The sequence below is a fragment of the Aquarana catesbeiana genome, linkage group LG05 (genome assembly GCF_042186555.1).
Source record: "Aquarana catesbeiana isolate 2022-GZ linkage group LG05, ASM4218655v1, whole genome shotgun sequence".
Taxonomy (NCBI): Eukaryota; Metazoa; Chordata; class Amphibia; order Anura; family Ranidae; genus Aquarana; species Aquarana catesbeiana.
Window position 1 is genome coordinate 651,771,493 of NC_133328.1, and position 16,372 is coordinate 651,787,864.

At 48.5% G+C, this 16,372-nt stretch overlaps 1 protein-coding gene across 1 annotated transcript in view; it reads left to right on the top strand.

Annotated features, from left to right (window-relative positions):
• The first annotated feature begins 1,723 nt into the window (after positions 1-1,723).
• Positions 1,724-16,372, top strand: part of ABCB8 (ATP binding cassette subfamily B member 8) — an 87,467-nt gene continuing 72,818 nt past the window's right edge. Inside the window, exon 1 of the mRNA XM_073632886.1 lies at positions 1,724-1,818. Within this exon, the coding sequence (XP_073488987.1) occupies positions 1,724-1,818 (95 nt within the window). The remainder of the gene's footprint in view (positions 1,819-16,372) is intronic.

Here is a 16,372-nt window from a genome sequence, read left to right on the forward strand (position 1 = left end):
GTGCTGGACGGAGCAGAGGGATCCTTTCTTCAGTTTCAGGCGCATGCCCATTCCGCTCCTGCCCACATGTTCTTCTGCCTTGCCTCAAGTCCCGGTCATCCACCTGCCAGCCTGCCTAGCTCCTTGCCTTCCCTGGTGGAATGATCTTCCTCCGCTCAGCTCCGTTCCCCACCCAGTAGTAGCCGGGGGTCCCGGAAAGTGAGACTTGAGAGGCTGTGAGGAGGGTGGTGGCGGCGGTGGCAGCGACAGGCAGAGAGAGGCAGCTGAGCTCAGGAACAGAAGGGAAGTGGATCCGATGGTGGGGCTGCCCGTGCCTTCAAGGCTTCAGCACAGGAGTGCTTTGGGGGGTGTCTGAATACATTGTGCCATGTCTGTCTCTCTAGTATAATGGATGGCATCATAACTCACAGGCAGCGGGCACTCTATCATGGTTTTAGCTGGCTGTGTCACATGGGTGCTGGGTACTAAAACTTATGACCAACAAGTCAACAAATTCAGCACCCAGCAGCCATGTCATGTGACACACTGTGACAGTGCCAGCCTGAGCGTGATAGAGTGCCCGCTGCCTGTATCATGGCTCAGACTGGCACTGTCACAGTGTGTCACATGACATGGCTGCTGGGTGCTGATTTTGTTGACTTCTTGGTCATAAGTTTCAGTACCCAGCACCCATGTGACACACTGTGACAGTGCCAGCTAGAGCCATGATAGAGCACCCGCTGCCTATGAGTTATGATGCCATCCATTATACCAGAGAGACAGACATGGCACAATGTATTCAGACACCCCCCCAAAGCACTCCTGTGCTGAAGCCTTGAAGGCACGGGCAGCCCCACCATCGGATCCGCTTCCCTTCTGTTCCTGACCTCAGCTGCTTCTCTGTGCCTGTCGCTGCCACCCACCTCTCAAATCTCACTCCCCGGGACCCCCAGCTACTACTGGGTGGGGAGTGGAGGAAGATCACTCCTCCAGGGAAGGCAAGGAGATAGACAGGCAGGCGGCTGACCGGGACTTGAGCCAAAGCAGAAGAACATGCGAGCGGGTGCGGAACGGGCACGTGCCCGAGACTGAAGATATAGTCCCTCCGCTCCGACCAGCACATGATCATCAGAAAGGGCAACAGATAATGGAAAAGAATACACCCCCCCCTAAGACAGTAGGAGCGGCGGAGCAGGGATGTGCAATTCAGATTTTTTAATTTTTCAAATCCAATCCGGGGACAGACTTGGTCCGGGGACAGTGTTCTCAGTCCGGAGACTGTCCCCAGAAACCCAGGGATGTCTGGTCACCCTAAATCTATACAGCAGTGGTCATCAACTCCTGTCCTCAGGGCCCACCAACAGGCCAGGTTTACAAGATAACTGAAATACATGACAGGGGATATCATTTGCTGCTTAGTGATTGCAGTATTCTCTCCCCCAAGGTAATACATAAAACCTGGCATGTTAGGGTTGATGACCACTGCTCTACAGGACCAAAAAAAAAAAAAATGAATATGGTCATTTTTGAAACTTTGTTGGATTTTCTAATGGCTGGTGGGATCCACCCAACGGGCGGTTCTGATTGTAGTGATGATAAAACGCAAAGGAGAAGGATGAATTTTTTTTTTTTTTTAATCTCATCAAATGAAATTGAAACTTTGAATCAAAGAATCACATTCACTTCCATCATCTCGAAATCAAACGTTAAAATCCGCAACCTTGTCATGGGGAATGAAGTAAAAATGTTCTCATGTGACATTTCTATAGATGATGGCGGTTTTTACGAACGTTCTGATGAACAATCTTTGTGTGAACGTTCACGTGAAGGTCTTACAGTGTATGGCCATTGGCCAGCTAAAGGTGTGCCTACTAAAGCGGTGACGACTCAGGTGGGCTAGGGGTACCACCTCATCCCTTTAATCCGGGACACATCTGAATTACTCGGGTTCTGAGGTGGATTTAATGCAGATGAAGCACCAAGTGAGTTTAATTACCACCTTCATCAGACACAGAACCTCTGTGTAATTAATGTGTGTCCTGGATTAAAGGGATGAGGTGGCAACCCTAAGGTGGGCACAAGGAAATCTCAGCCCCCCTGTCCGGGGATGAGTATGGGAAGGATATGGGGAGATGAAATGTGTGCAGAGTAATCCTGATCCTTCCATGACGGTGAACCCGGGGTGCGGATCTTGTGTGCCATGAATGAAGAATGGACCTACCTGTCTGAAGATCGGGGCTCCGGGGACATAGGGCCCACCATCTTCCCATGCAGGGCTCCGTCCTGTATCTGGCTCTCCTCCCTCCACCTCTCTCAGGTGTATAAGGAGCCAGGTGTGGGCGGAGCCCCCAGAGGCAGCCGGACCGCCCCCTTACACCTCTCCTCTCCCAATCACTAAACTCTCATGGAGGATTTAACATGTTCATGTCATTTTCACTATTTGTAAATCTGCAGCATTCATTCAAGTGATCCCTGGTCATCCTGCCAAGGAGGCCCTTGATGGGACACTTCCTGTATAGGGTGACAACTCTCTGCCCCTGTCTCCCAATTATTCTCCTTGTGTTGTCATGCTGGCTTCTGAGGGAACCTACAGGTGGACACGACAAACACGCATTACACAGACATGGCCCACTGTTGTCACCATCAGGAAACCCGCCCTGAGAAAGGCCATACAGCCGTCAACAGAGTGTATATAAACATGAGGTGACTGTAAAGAGGCTGCAGAAGATCAGAAGCACTGAGATGAAACTATGGAAACAAAAAAAGGCGATAGAAGGATGTTACTACAACAATGACAGATGTTTATTATACAGAGGGAGGATTGGGGTATAATAGAAGGACAGAGGGAGGATTGGGGTATAATAGAAGGACAGAGGGAGGATTGGGGTATAATAGAAGGACAGAGGGAGGATTGGGGTATAATAGAAGGACAGAGGGGGATTGGGGTATAATAGAAGGACAGAGGGGGGATTGGGGTATAATAGAAGGACAGAGGGGGGATTGGGGTATAATAGAAGGACAGAGGGGAGGATTGGGGTATAATAGAAGGACAGAGGGAGGATTGGGGTATAATAGAAGGACAGAGGGAGGATTGGGGTATAATAGAAGGACAGAGGGGGGATTGGGGTATAATAGAAGGACAGAGGGAGGATTGGGGTATAATAGAAGGACAGAGGGAGGATTGGGGTATAATAGAAGGACAGAGGGAGGATTGGGGTATAATAGAAGGACAGAGGGGGGATTGGGGTATAATAGAAGGACAGAGGGAGGATTGGGGTATAATAGAAGGACAGAGGGAGGATTGGGGTATAATAGAAGGACAGAGGGAGGATTGGGGTATAATAGAAGGACAGAGGGGGGATTGGGGTATAATAGAAGGACAGAGGGAGGATTGGGGTATAATAGAAGGACAGAGGGGGGATTGGGGTATAATAGAAGGACAGAGGGGGGATTGGGGTATAATAGAAGGACAGAGGGGGGATTGGGGTATAATAGAAGGACAGAGGGGGGATTGGGGTATAATAGAGGGGAGGATTGGGGTATAATAGAAGGACAGAGGGAGGATTGGGGTATAATAGAAGGACAGAGGGAGGATTGGGGTATAATAGAAGGACAGAGGGAGGATTGGGGTATAATAGAAGGACAGAGGGAGGATTGGGGTATAATAGAAGGACAGAGGGGGGATTGGGGTATAATAGAAGGACAGAGGGGGGATTGGGGTATAATAGAAGGACAGAGGGGAGGATTGGGGTATAATAGAAGGACAGAGGGGGGATTGGGGTATAATAGAAGGACAGAGGGGGGATTGGGGTATAATAGAAGGACAGAGGGGGGATTGGGGTATAATAGAAGGACAGAGGGGAGGATTGGGGTATAATAGAAGGACAGAGGGAGGACTGGGGTATAATAGAAGGACAGAGGGGGGATTGGGGTATAATAGAAGGACAGAGGAGAGGATTGGGGTATAATAGAAGGACAGAGGGGAGGATTGGGGAATAATAGAAGGACAGAGGGAGGATTGGGGTATAATAGAAGGACAGAGGGGGGATTGGGGTATAATAGAAGGACTGAGGGGAGGATTGGGGTATAATAGAAGGACAGAGGGAGGACTGGGGTATAATAGAAGGACAGAGGGGAGGATTGGGGTATAATAGAAGGACAGAGGGAGGATTGGGGTATAATAGAAGGACAGAGGGGGGATTGGGGTATAATAGAAGGACAGAGGGGGGATTGGGGTATAATAGAAGGACTGAGGGGAGGATTGGGGTATAATAGAAGGACAGAGGGAGGACTGGGGTATAATAGAAGGACAGAGGGGAGGATTGGGGTATAATAGAAGGACAGAGGGAGGATTGGGGTATAATAGAAGGACAGAGGGAGGATTGGGGTATAATAGAAGGACAGAGGGAGGATTGGGGTATAATAGAAGGACAGAGGGGGGATTGGGGTATAATAGAAGGACAGAGGGGGGATTGGGGTATAATAGAAGGACAGAGGGAGGATTGGGGTATAATAGAAGGACAGAGGGAGGATTGGGGTATAATAGAAGGACAGAGGGAGGATTGGGGTATAATAGAAGGACAGAGGGGGGATTGGGGTATAATAGAAGGACAGAGGAGGGATTGGGGTATAATAGAAGGACAGAGGGAGGATTGGGGTATAATAGAAGGACAGAGGGGGGATTGGGGTATAATAGAAGGACAGAGGGAGGATTGGGGTATAATAGAAGGACAGAGGGGGGATTGGGGTATAATAGAAGGACAGAGGGGGGATTGGGGTATAATAGAAGGACAGAGGGGAGGATTGGGGTATAATAGAAGGACAGAGGGGAGGATTGGGGTATAATAGAAGGACAGAGGGGGGATTGGGGTTTAATAGAGGGGAGGATTGGGGTATAATAGAAGGACAGAGGGAGGATTGGGGTATAATAGAAGGACAGAGGGAGGATTGGGGTATAATAGAAGGACAGAGGGAGGATTGGGGTATAATAGAAGGACAGAGGGGGGATTGGGGTATAATAGAGGGGAGGATTGGGGTATAATAGAAGGACAGAGGGAGGATTGGGGTATAATAGAAGGACAGAGGGAGGATTGGGGTATAATAGAAGGACAGAGGGAGGATTGGGGTATAATAGAAGGACAGAGGGAGGATTGGGGTATAATAGAAGGACAGAGGGAGGATTGGGGTATAATAGAAGGACAGAGGGGGGATTGGGGTATAATAGAAGGACAGAGGGGGGATTGGGGTATAATAGAAGGACAGAGGGGAGGATTGGGGTATAATAGAAGGACAGAGGGAGGATTGGGGTATAATAGAAGGACAGAGGGGAGGATTGGGGTATAATAGAAGGACAGAGGGGGGATTGGGGTATAATAGAAGGACAGAGGAGAGGATTGGGGTATAATAGAAGGACAGAGGGGAGGATTGGGGAATAATAGAAGGACAGAGGGAGGATTGGGGTATAATAGAAGGACAGAGGGGGGATTGGGGTATAATAGAAGGACTGAGGGGAGGATTGGGGTATAATAGAAGGACAGAGGGAGGACTGGGGTATAATAGAAGGACAGAGGGGAGGATTGGGGTATAATAGAAGGACAGAGGGAGGATTGGGGTATAATAGAAGGACAGAGGGGGGATTGGGGTATAATAGAAGGACAGAGGGGGGATTGGGGTATAATAGAAGGACTGAGGGGAGGATTGGGGTATAATAGAAGGACAGAGGGAGGATTGGGGTATAATAGAAGGACAGAGGGGAGGATTGGGGTATAATAGAAGGACAGAGGGGGGATTGGGGTATAATAGAAGGACAGAGGGGAGGATTGGGGTATAATAGAAGGACAGAGGGAGGATTGGGGTATAATAGAAGGACAGAGGAGGGATTGGGGTATAATAGAAGGACAGAGGGAGGATTGGGGTATAATAGAAGGACAGAGGGAGGATTGGGGTATAATAGAAGGACAGAGGGAGGATTGGGGTATAATAGAAGGAAAGAGGGGGGATTGGGGTATAATAGAAGGACAGAGGGAGGATTGGGGTATAATAGAAGGACAGAGGGAGGATTGGGGTATAATAGAAGGACAGAGGGAGGATTGGGGTATAATAGAAGGACAGAGGGGGGATTGGGGTATAATAGAAGGACAGAGGGGGGATTGGGGTATAATAGAAGGACAGAGGGAGGATTGGGGTATAATAGAAGGACAGAGGGAGGATTGGGGTATAATAGAAGGACAGAGGGAGGATTGGGGTATAATAGAAGGACAGAGGGGGGATTGGGGTATAATAGAAGGACAGAGGGAGGATTGGGGTATAATAGAAGGACAGAGGGGGGATTGGGGTATAATAGAAGGACAGAGGGAGGATTGGGGTATAATAGAAGGACAGAGGGGGGATTGGGGTATAATAGAAGGACAGAGGGGGGATTGGGGTATAATAGAAGGACAGAGGGGAGGATTGGGGTATAATAGAAGGACAGAGGGGAGGATTGGGGTATAATAGAAGAACAGAGGGGGGATTGGGGTATAATAGAGGGGAGGATTGGGGTATAATAGAAGGACAGAGGGAGGATTGGGGTATAATAGAAGGACAGAGGGAGGATTGGGGTATAATAGAAGGACAGAGGGAGGATTGGGGTATAATAGAAGGACAGAGGGGGGATTGGGGTATAATAGAAGGACAGAGGGGGGATTGGGGTATAATAGAAGGACAGAGGGGAGGATTGGGGTATAAAAGAAGGACAGAGGGGGGATTGGGGTATAATAGAAGGACAGAGGGGGGATTGGGGTATAATAGAAGGACAGAGGGGGGATTGGGGTATAATAGAAGGACAGAGGGGAGGATTGGGGTATAATAGAAGGACAGAGGGAGGACTGGGGTATAATAGAAGGACAGAGGGGAGGATTGGGGAATAATAGAAGGACAGAGGGAGGATTGGGGTATAATAGAAGGACAGAGGGGGGATTGGGGTATAATAGAAGGACAGAGGGGGGATTGGGGTATAATAGAAGGACAGAGGGGGGATTGGGGTATAATAGAAGGACTGAGGGGAGGATTGGGGTATAATAGAAGGACAGAGGGAGGACTGGGGTATAATAGAAGGACAGAGGGAGGATTGGGGTATAATAGAAGGACAGAGGGGAGGATTGGGGTATAATAGAAGGACAGAGGGAGGATTGGGGTATAATAGAAGGACAGAGGGAGGATTGGGGTATAATAGAAGGACAGAGGGAGGATTGGGGTATAATAGAAGGACAGAGGGAGGATTGGGGTATAATAGAAGGACAGAGGGAGGATTGGGGTATAATAGAAGGACAGAGGGAGGATTGGGGTATAATAGAAGGACTGAGGGGGGATTGGGGTATAATAGAAGGACAGAGGGGGGATTGGGGTATAATAGAAGGACAGAGGGGAGGATTGGGGTATAATAGAAGGACTGAGGGGGGATTGGGGTATAATAGAAGGACAGAGGGAGGATTGGGGTATAATAGAAGGACAGAGGGAGGATTCTGGTATAATAGAAGGACAGAGGGGGGATTGGGGTATAATAGAAGGACAGAGGAGGGATTGGGGTATAATAGAAGGACAGAGGGGGGATTGGGGTATAATAGAAGGACAGAGGAGGGATTGGGGTATAATAGAAGGACAGAGGGAGAATTGGGGTATAATAGAAGGACAGAGGGGGGATTGGGGTATAATAGAAGGACAGAGGGGGGATTGGGGTATAATAGAAGGAAAGAGGGGGGATTGGGGTATAATAGAAGGACAGAGGGGAGGATTGGGATATAATAGAAGGACAAAGGGGGGATTGGGGTATAATAGAAGGACAGAGGAGGGATTGGGATATAATAGAAGGACAGAGGGAGGATTGGGGTATAATAGAAGGACAGAGGGAGGATTGGGGTATAATAGAAGGACAGAGGTGAGGATTGGGGTATAATAGAAGGACAGAGGAGAGGATTGGGGTATAGTAGAAGGACAGAGGGGAGGATTGGGGTATAATAGAAGGACAGAGGGGAGGATTGGGGTATAATAGAAGGACAGAGGGAGGATTGGGGTATAATAGAAGGACAGAGGGGGGATTGGGGTATAATAGAAGGACAGAGGGGGGATTGGAGTACAATAGAAGGACAGAGGGAGGATTGGGGTACAATAGAAGGACAGAGGGGAGGATTGGGGTATAATAGAAGGACAGAGGGGAGGATTGGGGTATAATAGAAGGACAGAGGGGAGGATTGGGGTATAATAGAAGGACAGAGGGGGGATTGGGGTATAATAGAAAGACAGAGGGGAGGATTGGGGTATAATAGAAGGACAGAGGGGGGATTGGGGTATAATAGAAGGACAGAGGGGGGATTGGGGTATAATAGAAGGACAGGGGGGGGGGGTATAATAGAAGGACAGAGGGGGGGATTGGGGTATAATAGAAGGACAGAGGGAGGATTGGGGTATAATAGAAGGACAGAGGGAGGATTGGGGTTTAATAGAAGGACAGAGGGGAGGATTGGGGTATAATAGAAGGACAGAGGGGAGGATTGGGGTATAATAGAAGGACAGAGGGGAGGATTGGGGTATAATAGAAGGACAGAGGGAGGATTGGGGTATAATAGAAGGACAGAGGGGGGATTGGGGTATAATAGAAGGACAGAGGGGGGATTGGGGTATAATAGAAGGACAGAGGGGGGATTGGAGTACAATAGAAGGACAGAGGGAGGATTGGGGTACAATAGAAGGACAGAGGGGAGGATTGGGGTATAATAGAAGGACAGAGGGGAGGATTGGGGTATAATAGAAGGACAGAGGGAGGATTGGGGTATAATAGAAGGACAGAGGGGGGGATTGGGGTATAATAGAAGGACAGAGGGGGGGGGGGTTGGGGTATAATAGAAGGACAGAGGGGGGATTGGGGTATAATAGAAGGACAGAGGGGAGGATTGGGGTATAATAGAAGGACAGAGGAGGGATTGGGGTATAATAGAAGGACAGAGGGGGGATTGGGGTATAATAGAAGGACAGAGGGAGGATTGGGGTATAATAGAAGGACAGAGGGGAGGATTGGGGTATAATAGAAGGACAGAGGGGAGGATTGGGGTATAATAGAAGGACAGAGGGGAGGATTGGGGTATAATAGAAGGACAGAGGGGGAATTGGGGTATAATAGAAGGACAGAGGAGGGATTGGGGTGTAATAGAAGGACAGAGGGAGGATTGGGGTATAATAGAAGGACAGAGGGGAGGATTGGGGTATAATAGAAGGACAGAGGGGAGGATTGGGGTATAATAGAAGGACAGAGGAGGGATTGGGGTGTAATAGAAGGACAGAGGGAGGATTGGGGTATAATAGAAGGACAGAGGGGAGGATTGGGGTATAATAGAAGGACAGAGGGGAGGATTGGGGTATAATAGAAGGACAGAGGGGAGGATTGGGGTATAATAGAAGGACAGAGGGGGAATTGGGGTATAATAGAAGGACAGAGGGGAGGATTGGGGTATAATAGAAGGACAGAGGGAGGATTGGGGTATAATAGAAGGACAGAGGGAGGATTGGGGTATAATAGAAGGACAGAGGGGGGATTGGGGTATAATAGAAGGACAGAGGGGAGGATTGGGGTATAATAGAAGGACAGAGGGGAGGATTGGGGTATAATAGAAGGACAGAGGGAGGATTGGGGTATAATAGAAGGACAGAGGGGGGATTGGGGTATAATAGAAGGACAGAGGGAGGATTGGGGTATAATAGAAGGACAGAGGGAGGATTGGGGTATAATAGAAGGACAGAGGGGGATTGGGATATAATAGAAGGACAGAGGGGGGATTGGGGTATAATAGAAGGACAGAGGGGAGGATTGGGGTATAATAGAAGGACAGAGGGAGGATTGGGGTATAATAGAGGACAGAGGGAGGATTGGGGTATAATAGAAGGACAGAGGGAGGATTGGGGTATAATAGAAGGATAGAGGGGGGATTGGGGTATATAAGAAGGACAGAGGGGGGATTGGGGTATAATAGAAGGACAGAGGGGAGGATTGGGGTATAATAGAAGGACAGAGGAGGGATTGGGGTATAATAGAAGGACAGAGGGAGGATTGGGGTATAATAGAAGGACAGAGGGAGGATTGGGGTATAATAGAAGGACAGAGGGGGGATTGGGGTATAATAGAAGGACAGAGGGAGGATTGGGGTATAATAGAAGGACAGAGGGGGGATTGGGGTATAATAGAAGGACAGAGGGGGGGTTGGGGTATAAAAGAAGGACAGAGGGAGGATTGGGGTATAATAGAAGGACAGAGGGGAGGATTGGGGTATAATAGAAGGACAGAGGGGGGATTGGGGTATAATAGAAGGACAGAGGAGGGATTGGGGTATAATAGAAGGACAGAGGGGGGATTGGGGTATAATAGAAGGACAGAGGGAGGATTGGGGTATAATAGAAGGACAGAGGGAGGATTGGGGTATAATAGAAGGACAGAGGGAGGATTGGGGTATAATAGAAGGACAGAGGGAGGATTGGGGTATAATAGAAGGACAGAGGGAGGATTGGGGTATAATAGAAGGACAGAGGGGAGGATTGGGGTATAATAGAAGGACAGAGGGAGGATTGGGGTATAATAGAAGGACAGAGGGGGGATTGGGGTATAATAGAAGGACAGAGGGGGGATTGGAGTACAATAGAAGGACAGAGGGAGGATTGGGGTACAATAGAAGGACAGAGGGGAGGATTGGGGTATAATAGAAGGACAGAGGGGAGGATTGGGGTATAATAGAAGGACAGAGGGAGGATTGGGGTATAATAGAAGGACAGAGGGGAGGATTGGGGTATAATAGAAGGACAGAGGGGGGATTGGGGTATAATAGAAGGACAGAGGGGAGGATTGGGGTATAATAGAAGGACAGAGGGGGGATTGGGGTATAATAGAAGGACAGAGGGGAGGATTGGGGTATAATAGAAGGACAGAGGGGGGATTGGGGTATAATAGAAGGACAGAGGGGAGGATTGGGGTATAATAGAAGGACAGAGGGGAGGATTGGGGTATAATAGAAGGACAGAGGAGGGATTGGGGTATAATAGAAGGACAGAGGGGGGATTGGGGTATAATAGAAGGACAGAGGGAGGATTGGGGTATAATAGAAGGACAGAGGGGAGGATTGGGGTATAATAGAAGGACAGAGGGGGAATTGGGGTATAATAGAAGGACAGAGGGGAGGATTGGGGTATAATAGAAGGACAGAGGGAGGATTGGGGTATAATAGAAGGACAGAGGGAGGATTGGGGTATAATAGAAGGACAGAGGGGGATTGGGGTATAATAGAAGGACAGAGGGGAGGATTGGGGTATAATAGAAGGACAGAGGGGAGGATTGGGGTATAATAGAAGGACAGAGGGAGGATTGGGGTATAATAGAAGGACAGAGGGGGGATTGGGGTATAATAGAAGGACAGAGGGAGGATTGGGGTATAATAGAAGGACAGAGGGAGGATTGGGGTATAATAGAAGGACAGAGGGGGATTGGGATATAATAGAAGGACAGAGGGGGGATTGGGGTATAATAGAAGGACAGAGGGGAGGATTGGGGTATAATAGAAGGACAGAGGGAGGATTGGGGTATAATAGAGGACAGAGGGAGGATTGGGGTATAATAGAAGGACAGAGGGAGGATTGGGGTATAATAGAAGGATAGAGGGGGGATTGGGGTATATAAGAAGGACAGAGGGGGGATTGGGGTATAATAGAAGGACAGAGGGGAGGATTGGGGTATAATAGAAGGACAGAGGAGGGATTGGGATATAATAGAAGGACAGAGGGGGGGTTGGGGTATAAAAGAAGGACAGAGGGAGGATTGGGGTATAATAGAAGGACAGAGGGGAGGATTGGGGTATAATAGAAGGACAGAGGGGGGATTGGAGTATAATAGAAGGACAGAGGGGGGATTGGGGTATAATAGAAGGACAGAGGAGGGATTGGGGTATAATAGAAGGACAGAGGGGGGATTGGGGTATAATAGAAGGACAGAGGGAGGATTGGGGTATAATAGAAGGACAGAGGGAGGATTGGGGTATAATAGAAGGACAGAGGGAGGATTGGGGTATAATAGAAGGACAGAGGGAGGATTGGGGTATAATAGAAAGACAGAGGGGAGGATTGGGGTATAATAGAAGGACAGAGGGAGGATTGGGGTATAATAGAAGGACAGAGGGAGGATTGGGGTATAATAGAAGGACAGAGGGGAGGATTGGGGTATAATAGAAGGACAGAGGGAGGATTGGGGTATAATAGAAGGACAGAGGGAGGATTGGGGTATAATAGAAGGACAGAGGGGGGATTGGGGTATAATAGAAGGACTGAGGGGAGGATTGGGGTATAATAGAAGGACAGAGGGAGGACTGGGGTATAATAGAAGGACAGAGGGGAGGATTGGGGAATAATAGAAGGACAGAAGGAGGATTGGGGTATAATAGAAGGACAGAGGGGGGATTGGGGTATAATAGAAGGACTGAGGGGAGGATTGGGGTATAATAGAAGGACAGAAAGAGGATTGGGGTATAATAGAAGGACAGAGGGGGGATTGGGGTATAATAGAAGGACTGAGGGGAGGATTGGGGTATAATAGAAGGACAGAGGGAGGACTGGGGTATAATAGAAGGACAGAGGGGAGGATTGGGGTATAATAGAAGGACAGAGGGAGGATTGGGGTATAATAGAAGGACAGAGGGGGGATTGGGGTATAATAGAAGGACAGAGGGGGGATTGGGGTATAATAGAAGGACTGAGGGGAGGATTGGGGTATAATAGAAGGACAGAGGGAGGATTGGGGTATAATAGAAGGACAGAGGGGAGGATTGGGGTATAATAGAAGGACAGAGGGAGGATTGGGGTATAATAGAAGGACAGAGGGAGGATTGGGGTATAATAGAAGGACAGAGGGAGGATTGGGGTATAATAGAAGGACAGAGGGAGGATTGGGGTATAATAGAAGGACAGAGGGGGGATTGGGGTATAATAGAAGGACAGAGGGGAGGATTGGGGTATAATAGAAGGACAGAGGGAGGATTGGGGTATAATAGAAGGACAGAGGGAGGATTGGGGTATAATAGAAGGACAGAGGGAGGATTGGGGTATAATAGAAGGACAGAGGGAGGATTGGGGTATAATAGAAGGACAGAGGGAGGATTGGGGTATAATAGAAGGACAGAGGGAGGATTGGGGTATAATAGAAGGACAGAGGGGGGATTGGGGTATAATAGAAGGACAGAGGGGAGGATTGGGGTATAATAGAAGGACAGAGGGGGGATTGGGGTATAATAGAAGGACAGAGGGGGGATTGGGGTATAATAGAAGGACAGAGGGGAGGATTGGGGTATAATAGAAGGACAGAGGGAGGACTGGGGTATAATAGAAGGACAGAGGGGAGGATTGGGGAATAATAGAAGGACAGAGGGAGGATTGGGGTATAATAGAAGGACAGAGGGGGGATTGGGGTATAATAGAAGGACAGAGGGGGGATTGGGGTATAATAGAAGGACAGAGGGGGGATTGGGGTATAATAGAAGGACTGAGGGGAGGATTGGGGTATAATAGAAGGACAGAGGGAGGACTGGGGTATAATAGAAGGACAGAGGGGAGGATTGGGGTATAATAGAAGGACAGAGGGAGGATTGGGGTATAATAGAAGGACAGAGGGAGGATTGGGGTATAATAGAAGGACAGAGGGAGGATTGGGGTATAATAGAAGGACAGAGGGAGGATTGGGGTATAATAGAAGGACAGAGGGGGGATTGGGGTATAATAGAAGGACAGAGGGGGGATTGGGGTATAATAGAAGGACAGAGGGGGGATTGGGGTATAATAGAAGGACAGAGGGAGGATTGGGGTATAATAGAAGGACAGAGGGAGGATTGGGGTATAATAGAAGGACAGAGGGGGGATTGGGGTATAATAGAAGTACAGAGGAGGGATTGGGGTATAATAGAAGGACAGAGGGGGGATTGGGGTATAATAGAAGGACAGAGGAGGGATTGGGGTATAATAGAAGGACAGAGGGAGGATTGGGGTATAATAGAAGGACAGAGGGGGGATTGGGGTATAATAGAAGGACAGAGGGGGGATTGGGGTATAATAGAAGGACAGAGGGAGGATTGGGGTATAATAGAAGGAGAGGGGGGATTGGGGTATTATAGGACAGAGGGAGGATTGGGGAATAATAGAAGGACAGAGGGAGGATTGGGGTATAATAGAAGGACAGAGGGGGGATTGGGGTATAATAGAAGGACAGAGGAGAGGATTGGGGTATAATAGAAGGACAGAGGGGGGATTGGGGTATAATAGAAGGACAGAGGGGAGGATTGGGGTATAATAGAAGGACAGAGGGGAGGATTGGGGTATAATAGAAGGACAGAGGGAGGATTGGGGTATAATAGAAGGACAGAGGGGAGGATTGGGGTATAATAGAAGGACAGAGGGGAGGATTGGGGTATAATAGAAGGACAGAGGAGGGATTGGGATATAATAGAAGGACAGAGGGGAGGATTGGGGTATAATAGAAGGACAGAGGGGGGGGGGGGGTATAATAGAAGGACAGAGGGGGGGATTGGGGTATAATAGAAGGACAGAGGGAGGATTGGGGTATAATAGAAGGACAAAGGGAGGATTGGGGTATAATAGAAGGACAGAGGGGAGGATTGGGGTATAATAGAAGGACAGAGGGGAGGATTGGGGTATAATAGAAGGACAGAGGGAGGATTGGGGTATAATAGAAGGACAGAGGGGGGATTGGGGTATAATAGAAGGACAGAGGGGGGATTGGGGTATAATAGAAGGACAGAGGGGAGGATTGGGGTATAATAGAAGGACAGAGGAGGGATTGCGGTATAATAGAAGGACAGAGGGAGGATTGGGGTATAATAGAAGGACAGAGGGGGGATTGGGGTATAATAGAAGGACAGAGGGGAGGATTGGAGTACAATAGAAGGACAGAGGGAGGATTGGGGTATAATAGAAGGACAGAGGGGAGGATTGGGGTATAATAGAAGGACAGAGGGGAGGATTGGGGTATAATAGAAGGACAGAGGGGAGGATTGGGGTATAATAGAAGGACAGAGGGGGGGATTGGGGTATAATAGAAGGACAGAGGGGAGGATTGGGGTATAATAGAAGGACAGAGGGGGGATTGGGGTATAATAGAAGGACAGAGGGAGGATTGGGGTATAATAGAAGGACAGAGGGGAGGATTGGGGTATAATAGAAGGACAGAGGGGGAATTGGGGTATAATAGAAGGACAGAGGGGAGGATTGGGGTATAATAGAAGGACAGAGGGAGGATTGGGTATAATAGAAGGACAGAGGGAGGATTGGGGTATAATAGAAGGACAGAGGGGGGATTGGGGTATAATAGAAGGACAGAGGGAGGATTGGGGTATAATAGAAGGACAGAGGGAGGATTGGGGGTATAATAGAAGGAACAGAGGGAGGATTGGGGTATAATAGAAGGACAGAGGGGGGATTGGGGTATAATAGAAGGACAGAGGGAGGATTGGGGTATAATAGAAGGACAGAGGGAGGATTGGGGTATAATAGAAGGACAGAGGGGGATTGGGATATAATAGAAGAACAGAGGGGGGATTGGGGTATAATAGAAGGACAGAGGGGAGGATTGGGGTATAATAGAAGGACAGAGGGAGGATTGGGGTATAATAGAGGACAGAGGGAGGATTGGGGTATAATAGAAGGACAGAGGGAGGATTGGGGTATAATAGAAGGATAGAGGGGGGATTGGGGTATATAAGAAGGACAGAGGGGGGATTGGGGTATAATAGAAGGACAGAGGGAGGATTGGGGTATAATAGAAGGACAGAGGGGGGATTGGGGTATAATAGAAGGACAGAGGGAAGATTGGGGTATAATAGAAGGACAGAGGGGGGGATTGGGGTATAATAGAAGGACAGAGGGAAGATTGGGGTATAATAGAAGGACAGAGGGGAGGATTGGGGTATAATAGAAGGACAGAGGGAGGATTGGGGTATAATAGAAGGACAGAGGGAGGATTGGGGTATAATAGAAGGACAGAGGGGGGATTGGGGTATAATAGAAGGACAGAGGGAAGATTGGGGTATAATAGAAGGACAGAGGGGAGGATTGGGGTATAATAGAAGGACAGAGGAGGGATTGGAGTATAATAGAAGGACAGAGGGGGGATTGGGGTATAATAGAAGGACAGAGGGGGGATTGGAGTATAATAGAAGGACAGAGGGGGGATTGGGGTATAATAGAAGGACAGAGGAGGGATTGGGGTATAATAGAAGGACAGAGGGAGGATTGGGGTATAATAGAAGGACAGAGGGAGGATTGGGGTATAATAGAAGGACAGAGGGAGGATTGGGGTATAATAGAAGGACAGAGGGGGGAG